Below are 16,590 nucleotides of genomic sequence, written 5' to 3' on the forward strand. Positions count from 1 at the left end.
TTTCTGTGCCAGCTTGTCAGGCAGAGAGCCAGGACTCTGTCCAGTGTAGCAGCCAGGAGTCCAAGACCCCCTTGCAGGGACATGGCGACACTAGAGTAATGACTGTGTCAGGTACCCTCCACTAGTCGTTGTCGTGTGTGTGTGTGTGTGTGTGTGTGTGTGTGTGTGTGTGTGTGTGTGTGTGTGTGTGTGTGTGTGTGTGTGTGTGTGTGTGTGTGTGTGTGTGTGTGTGTGTGCATACGCGTGTGTGCGTGCAAGCGTTCGTGTGAGATAGTGATAGGTAAATAGAGCGAAAATGAAGGAGAGAGTTTGCTCATGACTTAAAGTTTGTATACAGTGCAATCAGAAAGTATTCAGACCCCTTCACTTTTTACACATTTTGTAATGTTTTAGCCTTTTTCAAAAAAAAATCCTCATCAATCTACACACAATAACCCATAATGACAGAGCAAAAACAGGTTTTTAGAAATGTTTGCTAATTTATAAAATAAATATAACATAAATATCACATTTACATAAGTATTCAGGCCCTTTACTCAGCACTTTGTTGCAGCACCTTTGGCAGCGATTACAGCCTCGAGTCTTCTTGGTTATGACGCTTGGCACACCTGTATTTGGGGAGTTTCTCCCAATCTTCTCTACAGATCCTCTCAAGCTCTGTCAGGTTGGATGGGGAGCATCGCTGCACATCTATTTTCAGGTCTCTCCAGAGATGTTGGATCAAGTTCAAGTCCGGGCTCTGGCTGGGCTACTCAAGGACATTCAGAAACTTGTCCCAAAGCCACTCCTGCGTTATCTTGGCTGTGTGCTTAGGGTCGTTGTCTTGTTGAAAGGTGAACCTTTGCCTCAGTCTGAGGTCCTGAGTGCTCTGGAGAAGGTTTTCATCAAGGATCTCTCTGTACTTTGCTCCATTAATCTTTCCCTCGATCCTGACTAGTCTCCCAGTCCCTGCCGCTGACAAACAGCCCCACAGCATGATGCTACCACCACCATGCTTAACCGTAGGGATTGTGATAGGTTTCCTCCAGACGTGACTCTTGGGATTCAAGCCAAAGAGTTCATTCTTGGTTTCATCAGACCATAAAATCTTGTTTCTCATGGTCTGAGTCCTTTAGGTGCCTTTTGGTAAACTCCAAATGGGCTGTCATGTGCCTTTTAATGAGGAGTGGCTTCTGTCTGGCCACTCTACCATAAAGGCCTGATTGGTGGAGTGCTGTAGAGATGGTTGTCCTTCTGGAAGGTTCTCCCATCTCCACAGAGGGACTTTTGAGCTCTGTCAGAGTGACCATCAGGTTCTTGGTCACCTCCCTGACCAAGGCCATTCTCCTCCAATTGCTCAGTTTGGCTGGGCAGCCAGCTCTAGCAAGACTCTTGATGGTCCAAACTTCCTCCTTTAAGAATGATGGAGGCCACTGTGTTCTTTGGAAACTTCAATGCTGCTGAATTGTTTTGGTACCCTTCTCCAGATCTGTGCCTCGACACAATCCTGTCTCGGAGCTCTACGGACAATTCCTTCGACCTCATGGCTTGGTGTTTGCTCTGACATGCACTGTCAACTGTGGGACCTTATATACACAGCTGTGTGCCTTTGCAAATCATGTCCAGTCAACTGAATTTACCACAGGCAGACTCCAATCAAGTTGGTTAAACATCTCAAGGATGATCAAAGGAAACAGGATGCACCAGAGCTCAATTTCGAGTCTCATAGCAAAGAGTCTGAATACTTTATGTAAATAAGGTATTTCTGTTTTTATTTTTAATACATTTGCAAAAATGTCAAAATAACTGTTTTCGCTTTGTCATTATTGGATATTGTGTGTAGATTGCTGAGATTTGTTTTTATCCATTTGAGAATAAGGCTGTAATTTAACAAAAAGTGGAAAAAGTCAAGGGGTCTGAATACTTTACAAAGGCACTGTATTTGCATGTCATGCTGATGTGTGTGTGTGTGTGTGTGTGTGTGTGTGTGTGTGTGTGTGTGTGTGTGTGTGTGTGTGTGTGTGTGTGTGTGTGTGTGTGTGTGTGTGTGTGTGTGTGTGTGTGTGTGTGTGTGTGTGTGTGTGTGTGTGTGTGTGTGTGTGTGTGTGTGTGTGTGTGTGTGTGTGTGTGTGTGCGTGTGTGATAATTGAAGAGAGAGTGAGGCTAGATCCAGGTGGTGGAAGATAAAGGGTTTAGAAGGGATCCCGTCGTGCTACCGCTTCCCCACCAGCAGGGGGGTATTTACGTAACACAGCTGTCTGCAGTGGATGATATCTGCCACGATATCTGTCTCACACACATTCAACTCCTTTGACCGTGAACCGGGCATGGTCAGGCATCACACACACACATTGCAGACCTGATTACACATAAGCATGCACACACACACACACACACACACTCACACACACGCTAACACACACGCTACAACCCAACTAGCTAAGCCCCCAACCGAGTGTAGTCTGAAACGTTACACCCAGAAACTGCATACATGAACACTCACATACTCACAGAGACAAACAAAACCTAATCAGATGTCATACAAGGATGAACAGACAGAAAAGAGACCAGGGTAATGCCACTGGTCAGTGGGTGGAATGGTGCAGAGTAATCAATGTCCTTCCTGAAATCGCACTCACCATCCGTGTCATTGGCTGACCTTGTGTCACCCTTCTGTAGTCCTCCATCCTTCCATCTCTCCCTCTATCCCTCCATCAGCAGAGTGTTAAACACTGGGTCACTGATGCGAGGAGAGGGATGACTTAGCCCTCTGAGTTCCTCCACACAGACCTAAGTGGTTCCATGTGAAGTAGCATGAACATTGAGCATCCGCTATTTATCATAACGATGGGAAGAACTGGACAAGCGCGTCGAAGGCGGGAGTATGTAGATCACACTAGGGGCAGTAATGGTCGTTGAACTGAAAAATGACACCATTTTAAAATGTATTGCTGTCATATAGCGTGTACTTTTGACTTAATCATATTTATTCCGCCACAGGAAACCTCTCTGGGATATGTGGGACGCTAGCGTCCCACTTGGCCAACATCCAGTGAAAATGCAGAGCGCCAAATTCAAATAAATTACAATAAAAATTTAACTTTCATGAAATCACACATGCAATACACCAAATTAAAGCTACACTTGTTGTGAATCCAGCCAACATGTCAGATTTCAAAAAGGCTTTACGGCGAAAGCAAACGATGCTATTATCTGAGGACAGCACCCCAGTAAACAAACACAGACAATCCTATTTCAACCCTCCAGGCGCGACACAAAACGCAGAAATAAAGATATAATTCATTTCTTACCTTTGGCGAGCTTCTTCTTTTGGCACTCCAATATGTCCCATAAACATCACAAATGGTCCTTTTGTTCGATTAATTCCATCGATATATATCCAAAATGCCAATTTATTTGGCGCGTTTGAACCAGAAAAACACAGGTTCCAACTTGCGCAACGTGACTACAAAATATCTCATAAGTTACCTGTAAGCTTTGTCCAAACATTTCAAACTACTTTTGTAATACAACTTTAGGTATTTTTTAACGTAAATAATCGATAAAATTTAAGATTGGATGATCTGTGTTCAATACCGGAGGAAAATAAAGTGTAGCTAGCTTTCAGGTCACGCGCCTCTAACAAAGAGTACACTTCCCTCGAGCCTCATTCTGAACAGTGCTACTTCTTCATTTCTAAAAGGAAAAACCTCAACCAATTTCTAAAGACTGTTGACATCCAGTGGAAGCGATAGAAGCTGCAAGAAGATCCCTTAGAAATCTGGATTCCCAATGAAAATAACATTGAAAGAGAGTGACCTCGGGGTTTCGCCTGCCAAATAAGATCTGTTATACTCACAGACATGATTCAAACAGTTTTAGAAACTTCAGAGTGTTGTCTATCCAAATATAATAATATGCATATATTAGCTTCTGGGCCTGAGTAGCAGGCCGTTTACTTTGGACACGCTTTTCATCCGGACGTGAAAATACTGCCACCTATCCCAGAGAAGTTAAATCAAGTGAATGACCCTTAATAATATGCAGACGTGTCGATCATATGTCTCAGTGAACTGCAAACCTTTCTGGTTGTTATTCTGTGCCTCAGTTGTGATTAAAGAGCACAGCTTAATGGAACAATGCTTATAGAATATGCAGGTTCAACATACTTCCTCTTTCTTTTCCCGTAATTTTTCATTCCAAACAGTAATCCCCCACCACCCATTGTCATTTTCACACCTGCCGAAACACTACTGGTAGTAGTTGGAGAAAAATGTCCAAAAATAACTTTCCAATTACAGTCACTTTAGTGGTCAGAATTAGACAGAGTCCGACCTTGGCCTGTGTTTTCTGTGTGCCTCTATGTTCTACTGCTGTTGCTCTTCACCAGTTGACAACAATCAGGCCTTTCTGGCATTCTTGCTCTGTAACATTCTGTCCTTTTGATCAGGGAGAATAGTCTTGCCCACATAACCCATCAGCTGGACTCACGACTCACAGCAAATTACTTCCTGCTCACTGCTATTACAAAAATACACATTTATGTTTTACCTGTCGTGATTACTGAAGTGGCAAATACATGATAAACAGTGTACATTCTCTCCGAGCTATTTAGCAGTTACCTAAGGTGTTTGGTTCAAAGTTGCTGGACCCGGATTACAGTCCTGGACAAGGCTAAACCCCAAATTCACTGTAACACATTTCATGATAGAACAGCTCTGTGGCTGTTGTGTTTTACAGAATGTTGTGTTTTATCTAAGATATCTGCCTTGTTATTGGTGTGTTTTTATAATGCTCCATCGAACTAAAATCATGTCTTCTTCTCCAAGCAACACAGGTCAGCTCCTCAGAGCTGCAAGACGTGTTTCAAGAGACCTCCTCCAACATTTTCCAGATCAACGCAAATGGTGAGTCTTGTAAATATGTTTGTGTGTGTACATGTCTGTGTGTGTGTAACTGTGTCTTTTCTGTTATACTTTTGATATAAACTCAGCAAAAAAAGAAACGTCCTCTCACTGTCAACTGTGTTTATTTTCAGCAAACTTAACATGTGTAAATATTTGTATGAACATAACAAGGTTCAACAACTGAGACATAAACTGAACAAGTTCCACAGACATGTGACTAACAGAAATTGAATAATGTGTCCCTGAACAAAGGGGGGGTCAAAATCAAAAGTAACAGTCAGTATCTGGTATGGCCACCAGCTGCATTAACCTCTCTGGGATATGTGGGACGATAGCGTCCCACCTGGCCAACATCCAGTGAAAATGCAGAGCGCCAAATTAGAAAATACCTAAAGTTAAATAAATTACTATAAAAATTAAACTTTCATGAAATCACACATTCAATATACCAAATTAAAGCTACACTTGTTGTGAATCCAGCCAATGTGTCAGATTTCAAAAATGCTTTACGGCGAAAGCAAACAATGCTATTATCTGAGGATAGTACCCCAGCTAACAATCACAGACCATCATATTTCAACACTCCCGGCGCGACACAAAACATAGAAATAAAGGTATAATTCATGCCTTACCTTTGACAAGCTTCTTCTGTTGGCACTCCAATATGTCCCATAAACATCACAAATGGTCCTTTTGTTCGATTAATTCCGTCGATATATATCCAAAATGTCAATTTATTTGGCGCGTTTGATCCAGAAAAACCCTGGTTCCAACTTGCGCAACGTGACTACAAAATATCTCAAAAGTTAACTGTAAGCTTTGTCCAAACATTTCAACTACTTTTGTAATACAACTTTAGGTATTTTTTTACGTAAATAATCGATAAAATTGAAGAGGGGATGATCTGTGTTCAATACCAGAGGAAAACAATGTGTAGCATGCTTTCTGGTCATGCGCCTCTAACAAACAGTACACTTCACTGGAGCCTCATTCTGAACATGGCTACTTCTTCATTTCTCAAAGGAAAAACCTCAACCAATTTCTAAAGACTGTTGACATCCAGTGGAAGCGATAGGAACTGCAGGAAGATCCCTTAGAAATCTCGATTCCCAATGAAACCCATTGAAAAGAGAGTGACCTCAAAAACAAAACATCTGAATGGTTTTTCCTCAGGGTTTTGCCTGAAAAATAAGTTCTGTTATAGTCACAGACATGATTCAAACAGTTTTAGAAACTTCAGAGTGTTTTCTATCCAATACTAATAATAATATGCATATAGCATCTAGGACTGAGTAGGAGGCAGTTTACTCTGGGCACGCTTTTCATCCAAACGTGAAAATGCTGCCCCCTATCCGAGAGAAGTTAAGTACTGCATCTCCTCCTCATGGACTGCACCATATTTGCCAGTTCTTGCTGTTAGATGTTACCCCAATCTTCCACCAAGGCACCTGCAAGTTCCCGGACATTTCTGGGGGGAATGGCCCTAGCCCTCACCCTCCAATCCTTCAGGTCCCAGACGTGCTCAATGGGATTGAGATCCGGGCTCTTCGCTGGCCATGGCAGAACACTGGCATTCCTGTCTTGCAGGAAATCACGCACAGAACGAGCAGTATGGCTGGTGGCATTGTCATGCTGGAGGGTCATGTCAGGATGAGCCTGCAGGAAGGGTACCACATGAGGGAGGAGGATGTCTTCCCTGTAACGCACATATTGAGATTGCCTGCAATGACAACAAGCTCAGTCTGATGATGCTGTGACACACGGCCCCAGACCATGATGGACCCTCCACCTCCAAATTGATCCCACTCCAGAGTACAGGCCTCGGTGTAACGCTCATTCCTTCGACGATAAACACGAATCCGACCATCACCCCTGGTGAGACAAAACCGCGACTCGTCAGTCCAGCACTTTTTGCCAGTCCTGTCTGGTCCAGCACTGGTGGGTTTGTGCCCATAGGCGACGTTGTAGCCGGTGATGTCAGGTGATGACCTGCCTTGCAACAGGCCTACAAGCCCTCACCCTATTGCGGACAGTCTGAGCACTGATGGAGAGATTATGCGTTCCTGGTGTAACTCGGGCAGTTGTTGTTGTCATCCTGTACCTGTCCCGCAAGTGTGCTTTTCAGATGCACCGATCCTGTGCAGGTGTTGTTACACATGGTCTGCCACTGCGAGGACGATCAGCTGTCCATCCTGTCTCCCTGTAGCGCTGTCTTTGGCGTCTCACAGTATGGACATTGCAAATTATTGCCCTGGCCACATCTGCAGTCCTCATGCCTCCTTGCAGCATGCCTGAGGCACGTTCACACAGATGAGCAGGGACCCTGGGCATCTTTCTTTTCGTGTTTTTCAGAATCAGTAGAAAGGCCTCTTTAGTGTCCTAAGTTTTCATAACTGTGACCTTAATTGCCTACCATCTGTAAGCTGTTAGTGTCTTAACCTCTACCGCTTCTCTCTCCCGGATCCAGGATCATCCTCATCAAAAAAGCTGACTAGCATAGCCTAGCCTAACGCGACAGGGATATCATATAATATAATTTCATGAAATCACAAGTCCAATACAGCAAATGAAAGATAAACATCTTGTGAATCCAGCCATCATTTCCGATTTTTTTATGTTTTACAGCGAAAACACAATATATATTTATATTAGCTCACCACAATAGCCAAACACACAACGCCATTTATTCACCGCCAACAAAGCTTTCACAAAACCCACAAATAGAGATAAAATGTATCACTAACCTTGAACAACTTCATCAGATGACAGTCTTATAACATCATGTTATACAATACATTTATGTTTTGTTCGAAAATGTGCATAAAAGGTACAAATCGTGGTTTTACATTGTGAATACGTAGCCATGATGCACCAAATTGTCCGGAGATATTTTGGACAGTCACGTAATCTAACCAAAAAACTCGTCATAAACTTTACTAAAAAATACATGTTGTACAGCAAATGAAAGATACACTGGTTCTTAATGCAACCACTGTGTTAGACTTTTTAAAATAACTTTAGTACAACGTACAGCAAGCAATATTGTGAGACAGCGCCCAACAATTCTCCGCCTTGTTGGAGCCAACACAAACCACATAAATACGAAATAACATCATAAATATTCTCTTACTTTTGATGATCTTCCATCAGAATGTTGTGCAAGGAGTCCTAGTTCCAGAATAAATCGTTGTTTTGTTTTAGAATGTCCATTTCTTCTGTCGAATTAGCAACTTTGGCTAGCCATGTGGAAGGCACATGTCCAAGAACTCTTCGCGCATTGAACGAAAAATTCCAAAAGTCCCAATAAACGTCGAATAAACTGGTCAAACTCGGTTGAAAATCCTACTTTATGATGTTTTTCTCATATGTATCCAATAAAATCAGAGCCGGAGCATTTCGTCGTGTATACCGAACGCATTTCAGAAGACAATGTGAGGTTCCCTGGTGTCCAGTTGAATACTGACAAAAGAGCGGACCTGTCACTCCAAAAGCTCTCATTCGGTCTCACATCAAGCTAGACACCCATTCAACATTCTACTGCCTGTTGACATCTAGTGGAAGGCGTATGAAGTGCATACAGATCCATAAATATAAGCCAGTTGAATAGGCAGGCCCTGACACAGAGCCCCATTTTCAGAATTTTCACTTCCTGTTTGGAAGTTTGCTGCCAAATGAGTTCTGTTTTACTCACAGATATAATTCAAACAGTTTTAGAAACTTCAGAGTGTTTTCTATCCAATAGTAATAATAATATGCATATTGTATGATCTAGAACAGAGTACGAGGCCATTTAATCTGGGCACGATTTTTTCCCAAAGTGAAAATAGCGCCCCCTATTAAGAAGAAGTTTTAACGACCGTTCCACAGGTGCAAGTTCATTCATTGTTTATGGTTCATTGAACAAGCATGGGAAACAGTGTTTAAACCCTTTACAATGAAGATCTGTGAAGTTATTTGTATTTTTACTAATTATCTTAGAAAGACAGGGTCCTGAAAAAGGGACGTTTCTTTTTTTGCTGAGGTTAGTACTGTAAAAGCACTTGAACGTCTTTGATGTTTACAATGCTATATGTTCCTCCCCATCTCAGTTGTAACATTAGAGAAGAGTCTTCAATCATTGGGAACGTCCAGAGACACTGCTGAACTGCGACAGAGCCTGTGAGTAATCACAACACGCACTTGCACACACACACACACACACGCGCACTCACACACAAACACACATGAGAATTTTAGTACTTACATATTCATATCAACACATTAGTGTGCAACTCAAGCGAGTCAATCAACGGCTTCCTCCCTCAATTTCACCAACCGTCTGAACACAAACCATTTATTGCTGTGTTATTGACATCACATACTGCTGCAACCATGCATTAGCTACAGTTAAAGTGTAGCCTGATACATAGCCTCTGAGTGTTCATGCTGCTTGACCTGTCTGTCCTCTAATCATGCCGAGGGTCACATTAAGCCCAGTAGCTCCAGAACAGAGAATATATTCTCTATATTTCAATGTCCTCTTTCATAGCTGATATTGATTCTACTTGTTTTAGTTGAGCTGCCAGCAATTACCAAATTCCTGCCTGATGACAAAGTGGCCAATCTGAGATGATTGTGTGTGTTTAAAATGCATTACACCCCACTGTGCTGCCTGGCATGTCATCAATTCTATCAACAATTTGTTATGATCACCTTGGAAACCTACACTGTCTGAATGTGTGTGTGATTCTTTTGCTTTCTGTTGCTTTCGTTAATATTGGTGTAGGATGTGAACCATTATAGACAATGATCTGGGTTCACTGCTCTGAATTACTAGAAAGAAAATGGTTTTCCATGTGATGTGACCCCTCTTTGTCAGCTGACAACAGTTACAGTGTTGTATGCATTCTAGTGTCTTGAAAGGATGGTTAGATGGCACAGTTGAATAGCACAGTTGAATGGCACAGTTGAATGGTTGAATGGCACAGTTGAATGGTTGAATGGTACAGTCAAATGGTTGAATGGTACAGTGGAATGGTTGAATGGTACAGTTGAATGGTTGAATGCTACAGTTGCATTTTTGAATGGTACAGTCAAATGGTTGAATGCTACAGTTGAATGATTGAATGGTACAGTTGAATGGCTGAATGGTACAGTTGAATGGCTGAATGGTGCGGTTGAATGGCTGAATGGTACAGTTGAATGGTTGAATGGTACAGTTGAATGGTTGAATTGTAGAGTTGAATGGTTGAATGGTACAGTTAAATGGTTGAATGGTGCAGTTGAATGGTTGAATGGTACAGTTGAATGGTTGAATTGTAGAGTTGAATGGTTGAATGGTACAGTTGAATGGTTGAATGGTACAGTTGAATGGTTGAATGGTACAATCAAATGGTTGAATGCTACAGTTGAATGGTTGAATGGTACAGTTGAATGGTTGAATGCTACAGTCAAATGGTTGAATGGTACAAATGAATGGTTGAATGGTACAGTTGAATGGTTGAATCTTACAGTTGAACGGTTGAAGTGTACAGTTGAATGGTTGAATGCTACAGTTGAATGGTACAGTTGATTGGTTGAATTGTACAGTTGAATGGTTGAATGCTACAGTTGAATGGTTGAATGGTACAGTTGAATGGTTGAATGCTACAGTTGAATGGTTGAATGCTACAGTTGAAATTTTGAATGGTACAGTTGAACGGTTGAATGGTACAGTTGAATGGTTGAATGCTACAGTTGAATGGTTGAATGGTACAGTTGAATGGTTGAATGGTACAGTTGAATGGTTGAATGCTACAGTTGAATGGTTGAATGCTACAGTTGAATGGTTGAATGCTACAGTCAAATGGTTGAATGCTACAGTTGAACGGTTGAATGGTACAGTTGAATGGTTGAATGGTACAGTTGAATGGTTGAATGCTACAGTTGCATTTTTGAATGGTACAGTCAAATGGTTGAATGCTACAGTTGAATGATTGAATGGTACAGTTGAATGGCTGAATGGTACAGTTGAATGGCTGAATGGTACAGTTGAATGGCTGAATGGTACAGTTGAATGGCTGAATGGTACAGTTGAATGGCTGAATGGTGCGGTTGAATGGTACAGTTGAATGGTTGAATGGTACAGTTGAATGGCTGAATGGTACAGTTGAATGGCTGAATGGTACAGTTGAATGGTTGAATGGTACAGTTGAATGGTTGAATGCTACAGTTGAACGATTAAATTGTAGAGTTGAATGGTTGAATGGTACAGTTGAATGGTTGAATGGTACAGTTGAATGGTTGAATGGTACAGTTAAATGGTTGAATGGTGCAGTTGAATGTTTGAATGGTACAGTTGAATGGTTGAATTGTAGAGTTGAATGGTTGAATGGTACAGTTGAATGGTTGAATGGTACAGTTGAATGGTTGAATGGTACAATCAAATGGTTGAATGCTACAGTTGAATGGTTGAATGGTACAGTTGAATGGTTGAATGCTACAGTCAAATGGTTGAATGGTACAAATGAATGGTTGAATGGTACAGTTGAATGGTTGAATGGTACAGTTGAACGGTTGAAGTGTACAGTTGAATGGTTGAATGCTACAGTTGAATGGTACAGTTGATTGGTTGAATTGTAGAGTTGAATGGTTGAATTGTAGAGTTGAATGGTTGAATGGTACAGTTAAATGGTTGAATGGTGCAGTTGAAATTTTGAATGGTACAGTTGAATGGTTGAATGCTACAGTTGAATGGTTGAATGGTACAGTTGAATGGTTGAATGCTACAGTTGAATGGTTGAATGCTACAGTTGAAATTTTGAATGGTACAGTTGAACGGTTGAATGGTACAGTTGAATGGTTGAATGCTACAGTTGAATGGTTGAATGGTACAGTTGAATGGTTGAATGGTACAGTTGAATGGTTGAATGCTACAGTTGAATGGTTGAATGCTACAGTTGAATGGTTGAATGCTACAGTCAAATGGTTGAATGCTACAGTTGAACGGTTGAATGGTACAGTTGAATGGTTGAATGGTACAGTTGAATGGTTGAATGCTACAGTTGCATTTTTGAATGGTACAGTCAAATGGTTGAATGCTACAGTTGAATGATTGAATGGTACAGTTGAATGGCTGAATGGTACAGTTGAATGGCTGAATGGTACAGTTGAATGGCTGAATGGTACAGTTGAATGGCTGAATGGTACAGTTGAATGGCTGAATGGTGCGGTTGAATGGTACAGTTGAATGGTTGAATGGTACAGTTGAATGGCTGAATGGTACAGTTGAATGGCTGAATGGTACAGTTGAATGGTTGAATGGTACAGTTGAATGGTTGAATGCTACAGTTGAACGATTAAATTGTAGAGTTGAATGGTTGAATGGTACAGTTGAATGGTTGAATTGTAGAGTTGAATGGTTGAATGGTACAGTTAAATGGTTGAATGGTGCAGTTGAATGTTTGAATGGTACAGTTGAATGGTTGAATTGTAGAGTTGAATGGTTGAATGGTACAGTTGAATGGTTGAATGGTACAGTTGAATGGTTGAATGGTACAATCAAATGGTTGAATGCTACAGTTGAATGGTTGAATGGTACAGTTGAATGGTTGAATGCTACAGTCAAATGGTTGAATGGTACAAATGAATGGTTGAATGGTACAGTTGAATGGTTGAATGGTACAGTTGAACGGTTGAAGTGTACAGTTGAATGGTTGAATGCTACAGTTGAATGGTACAGTTGATTGGTTGAATTGTACAGTTGAATGGTTGAATTGTAGAGTTGAATGGTTGAATGGTACAGTTAAATGGTTGAATGGTGCAGTTGAAATTTTGAATGGTACAGTTGAACGGTTGAATGGTACAGTTGAATGGTTGAATGCTACAGTTGAATGGTTGAATGGTACAGTTGAATGGTTGAATGGTACAGTTGAATGGTTGAATGCTACAGTTGAATGGTTGAATGCTACAGTTGAATGGTTGAATGCTACAGTCAAATGGTTGAATGCTACAGTTGAACGGTTGAATGGTACAGTTGAATGGTTGAATGGTACAGTTGAATGGTTGAATGCTACAGTTGAATGGTTGAATGGTACAGTTGAATGGTTGAATGGTACAGTTGAATGGTTGAATGCTACAGTTGAATGGTTGAATGGTACAGTTGAATGGTTGAATGGTACAGTTGAATGGTTGAATGGCACAGTTGAATGGTTGAATGGTACAGTTGAATGGTACAGTTGATTGGTTGAATGGTACAGTTGAACGGTTGAATGCTACGGTTGAATGGTACAGTGGAATGGTTGAATGCTACAGTTGAACGGTACAGTTGAACCGTTGAATGGTGCAGTTGAATGGTTGAATGCTACAGTTGAACGGTTGAATGGTACAGTGGAATGGTTGAATGGTACAGTGGAATGGTTGAATGCTACAGTGGAATGGTTGAATGGTACAGTTGAATGGTTGAATGGTACAGTTGAACCGTTGAATGGTGCAGTTGAATGGTTGAATGCTACAGTTGAACGGTTGAATGGTACAGTGGAATGGTTGAATGGTACAGTTGAATGGTTGAATGCTACAGTCGAATGGTTGAATGGTACAGTCGAATGGTTGAATGCTACAATTGAATGGTTGAATGGTACAGTTGAATGGTTGAATGGTACAGTTGAATGGTTGAATGCTACAGTCGAATGGTTGAATGGTACAGTTGAATGGTTGAATGGTACAGTTGAATGGTTGATATGTACAGTTGAATGGTTGAATGCTCCAGTTGAATGGTACAGTTGAATGGTTGAATGGTACAGTTGAATGGTTGAATGCTACAGTCGAATGGTTGAATGGTACAGTTGAATGGTTGAATGGTACAGTCGAATGGTTGAATGCTACAATTGAATGGTTGAATGGTACAGTTGAATGGTTGAATGGTACAGTTGAATGGTTGAATGCTACAGTCGAATGGTTGAATGGTACAATCAAATGGTTGAATGCTACAGTTGAATGGTTGAATGGTACAGTTGAATGGTTGAATGCTACAGTCAAATGGTTGAATGGTACAAATGAATGGTTGAATGGTACAGTTGAATGGTTGAATGGTACAGTTGAACGGTTGAAGTGTACAGTTGAATGGTTGAATGCTACAGTTGAATGGTACAGTTGATTGGTTGAATTGTACAGTTGAATGGTTGAATTGTAGAGTTGAATGGTTGAATGGTACAGTTAAATGGTTGAATGGTGCAGTTGAAATTTTGAATGGTACAGTTGAACGGTTGAATGGTACAGTTGAATGGTTGAATGCTACAGTTGAATGGTTGAATGGTACAGTTGAATGGTTGAATGGTACAGTTGAATGGTTGAATGCTACAGTTGAATGGTTGAATGCTACAGTTGAATGGTTGAATGCTACAGTCAAATGGTTGAATGCTACAGTTGAACGGTTGAATGGTACAGTTGAATGGTTGAATGGTACAGTTGAATGGTTGAATGCTACAGTTGAATGGTTGAATGGTACAGTTGAATGGTTGAATGGTACAGTTGAATGGTTGAATGGCACAGTTGAATGGTTGAATGGTACAGTTGAATGGTACAGTTGATTGGTTGAATGGTACAGTTGAACGGTTGAATGCTACGGTTGAATGGTACAGTGGAATGGTTGAATGCTACAGTTGAACGGTACAGTTGAACCGTTGAATGGTGCAGTTGAATGGTTGAATGCTACAGTTGAACGGTTGAATGGTACAGTGGAATGGTTGAATGGTACAGTGGAATGGTTGAATGCTACAGTGGAATGGTTGAATGGTACAGTTGAATGGTTGAATGGTACAGTTGAACCGTTGAATGGTGCAGTTGAATGGTTGAATGCTACAGTTGAACGGTTGAATGGTACAGTGGAATGGTTGAATGGTACAGTTGAATGGTTGAATGCTACAGTCGAATGGTTGAATGGTACAGTTGAATGGTTGAATGGTACAGTCGAATGGTTGAATGCTACAATTGAATGGTTGAATGGTACAGTTGAATGGTTGAATGGTACAGTTGAATGGTTGAATGCTACAGTCGAATGGTTGAATGGTACAGTTGAATGGTTGAATGGTACAGTTGAATGGTTGATATGTACAGTTGAATGGTTGAATGCTCCAGTTGAATGGTACAGTTGATTGGTTGAATTGTACAGTTGAATGGTGGAATGCTACAGTTGAATGGTTGAAGTGTACAGTTGAATGGTACAGTTGAATGGTTGAATGCTACAGTTGAATTTTTGAATGGTACAGTTGAATGGTGTAATGCTACAGTCAAATGGTTGAATGGTACAGTTGAATGGTTGAATGGTACAGTCAAATGGTTGAATGGTACAATTGAATGGTTGAATGGTACAGTCAAATGGTTGAATGGTACAGTCAAATGGTTGAATGGTACAGTTGAATGGTTGAATGCTACAGTTGAATGGTTGAATGGTACAGTTGAATGGTTGAATGCTACAGTCGAATGGTTGAATGGTACAGTTGAATGGTTGAATGGTACACTTGAATGGTTGATATGTACAGTTGAATGGTTGAATGCTCCAGTTGAATGGTACAGTTGATTGGTTGAATTGTACAGTTGAATGGTGGAATGCTACAGTTGAATGGTTGAAGTGTACAGTTGAATGGTACAGTTGAATGGTTGAATGCTACAGTTGAATTTTTGAATGGTACAGTTGAATGGTTGAATGCTACAGTCAAATGGTTGAATGGTACAGTTGAATGGTTGAATGGTACAGTCAAATGGTTGAATGGTACAATTGAATGGTTGAATGGTACAGTCAAATGGTTGAATGGTACAGTCAAATGGTTGAATGGTACAGTTGAATGGTTGAATGGTACAGTCAAATGGTTGAATGGTACAGTCAAATGGTTGAATGGTACAGTTGAATGGTTGAATGGTGCAGTTGAATTGTTGAATGGTATAGTTGAGTGGTTGAATGGTGCAGTTGAATGGTTGAATGGTGCGGTTGAATGGTTGAATGGTGCGGTTGAATGGTGCAGTTGAATGGTTGAATGGTACAGTTGAATGTTTGAATGGTACAGTTGAATGGTTGAATGGTACAGATGAATGTTTGAATGGTGCGGTTGAATGGTGCAGTTGAATGGTTGAATGGTGCAATTGAATTGTTGAATGGTACAGTTGAATGGTTGAACGGTACAGTTGAATGTTTGAATGGTACAGTTGAATGTTTGAATGGTACAGTTGAATGTTTGAATGGTGCAGTTGAATGGTTGAATGGTACAGTTGAATGGTTGAATGGTACAGTTGAATGGTTGAATGGTGCGGTTGAATGGTGCAGTTGAATGGTTGAATGGTGCAATTGAATTGTTGAATGGTACAGTTGAATGGTTGAATGGTACAGTTGAATGTTTGAATGGTACAGTTGAATGTTTGAATGGTACAGTTGAATGTTTGAATGGTGCAGTTGAATGGTTGAATGGTACAGTTGAATGGTTGAATGGTGCAGTTAAATGGTTGAATGGTACAATTTAATGTTTGAATGGTGCAGTGGAATGGTCAAGTAAAATCAAATCAAAGTTTATTTGTCACGTGCGCCGAATACAACAGGTGATACAGTGATATTCTTACTTACAGGCTCTAACCAATAGTGCAAAAAAGGTGTTAGGTGAACAATATGTAAGTAAAGAAATAAAACAACAGTAAAAAGACAGGCTATATACAGTAGCGAGGCTATAAAAGTAGCGAGGCTACATACAGACACCGGTTA

The 16,590-nt window shown here is 40.8% G+C and overlaps 1 protein-coding gene across 7 annotated transcripts in view; it reads left to right on the forward strand.

Annotated features, from left to right (window-relative positions):
- LOC139573493 (t-SNARE domain-containing protein 1-like) overlaps nucleotides 1-16,590 on the forward strand; it is a 171,572-nt gene that overhangs the window by 72,459 nt on the left and 82,523 nt on the right. For all 7 annotated transcript variants that reach the window (XM_071396994.1, XM_071396995.1, XM_071396996.1 and 4 more), the window contains 2 exons: nucleotides 4,809-4,886; nucleotides 8,975-9,044. In XM_071396994.1, coding sequence (XP_071253095.1) covers nucleotides 4,809-4,886; nucleotides 8,975-9,044 — 148 coding nt within the window. The remainder of the gene's footprint in view (nucleotides 1-4,808; nucleotides 4,887-8,974; nucleotides 9,045-16,590) is intronic.

This window comes from Salvelinus alpinus, chromosome 4 (genome assembly GCF_045679555.1).
Source record: "Salvelinus alpinus chromosome 4, SLU_Salpinus.1, whole genome shotgun sequence".
NCBI lineage: Eukaryota > Metazoa > Chordata > Actinopteri > Salmoniformes > Salmonidae > Salvelinus > Salvelinus alpinus.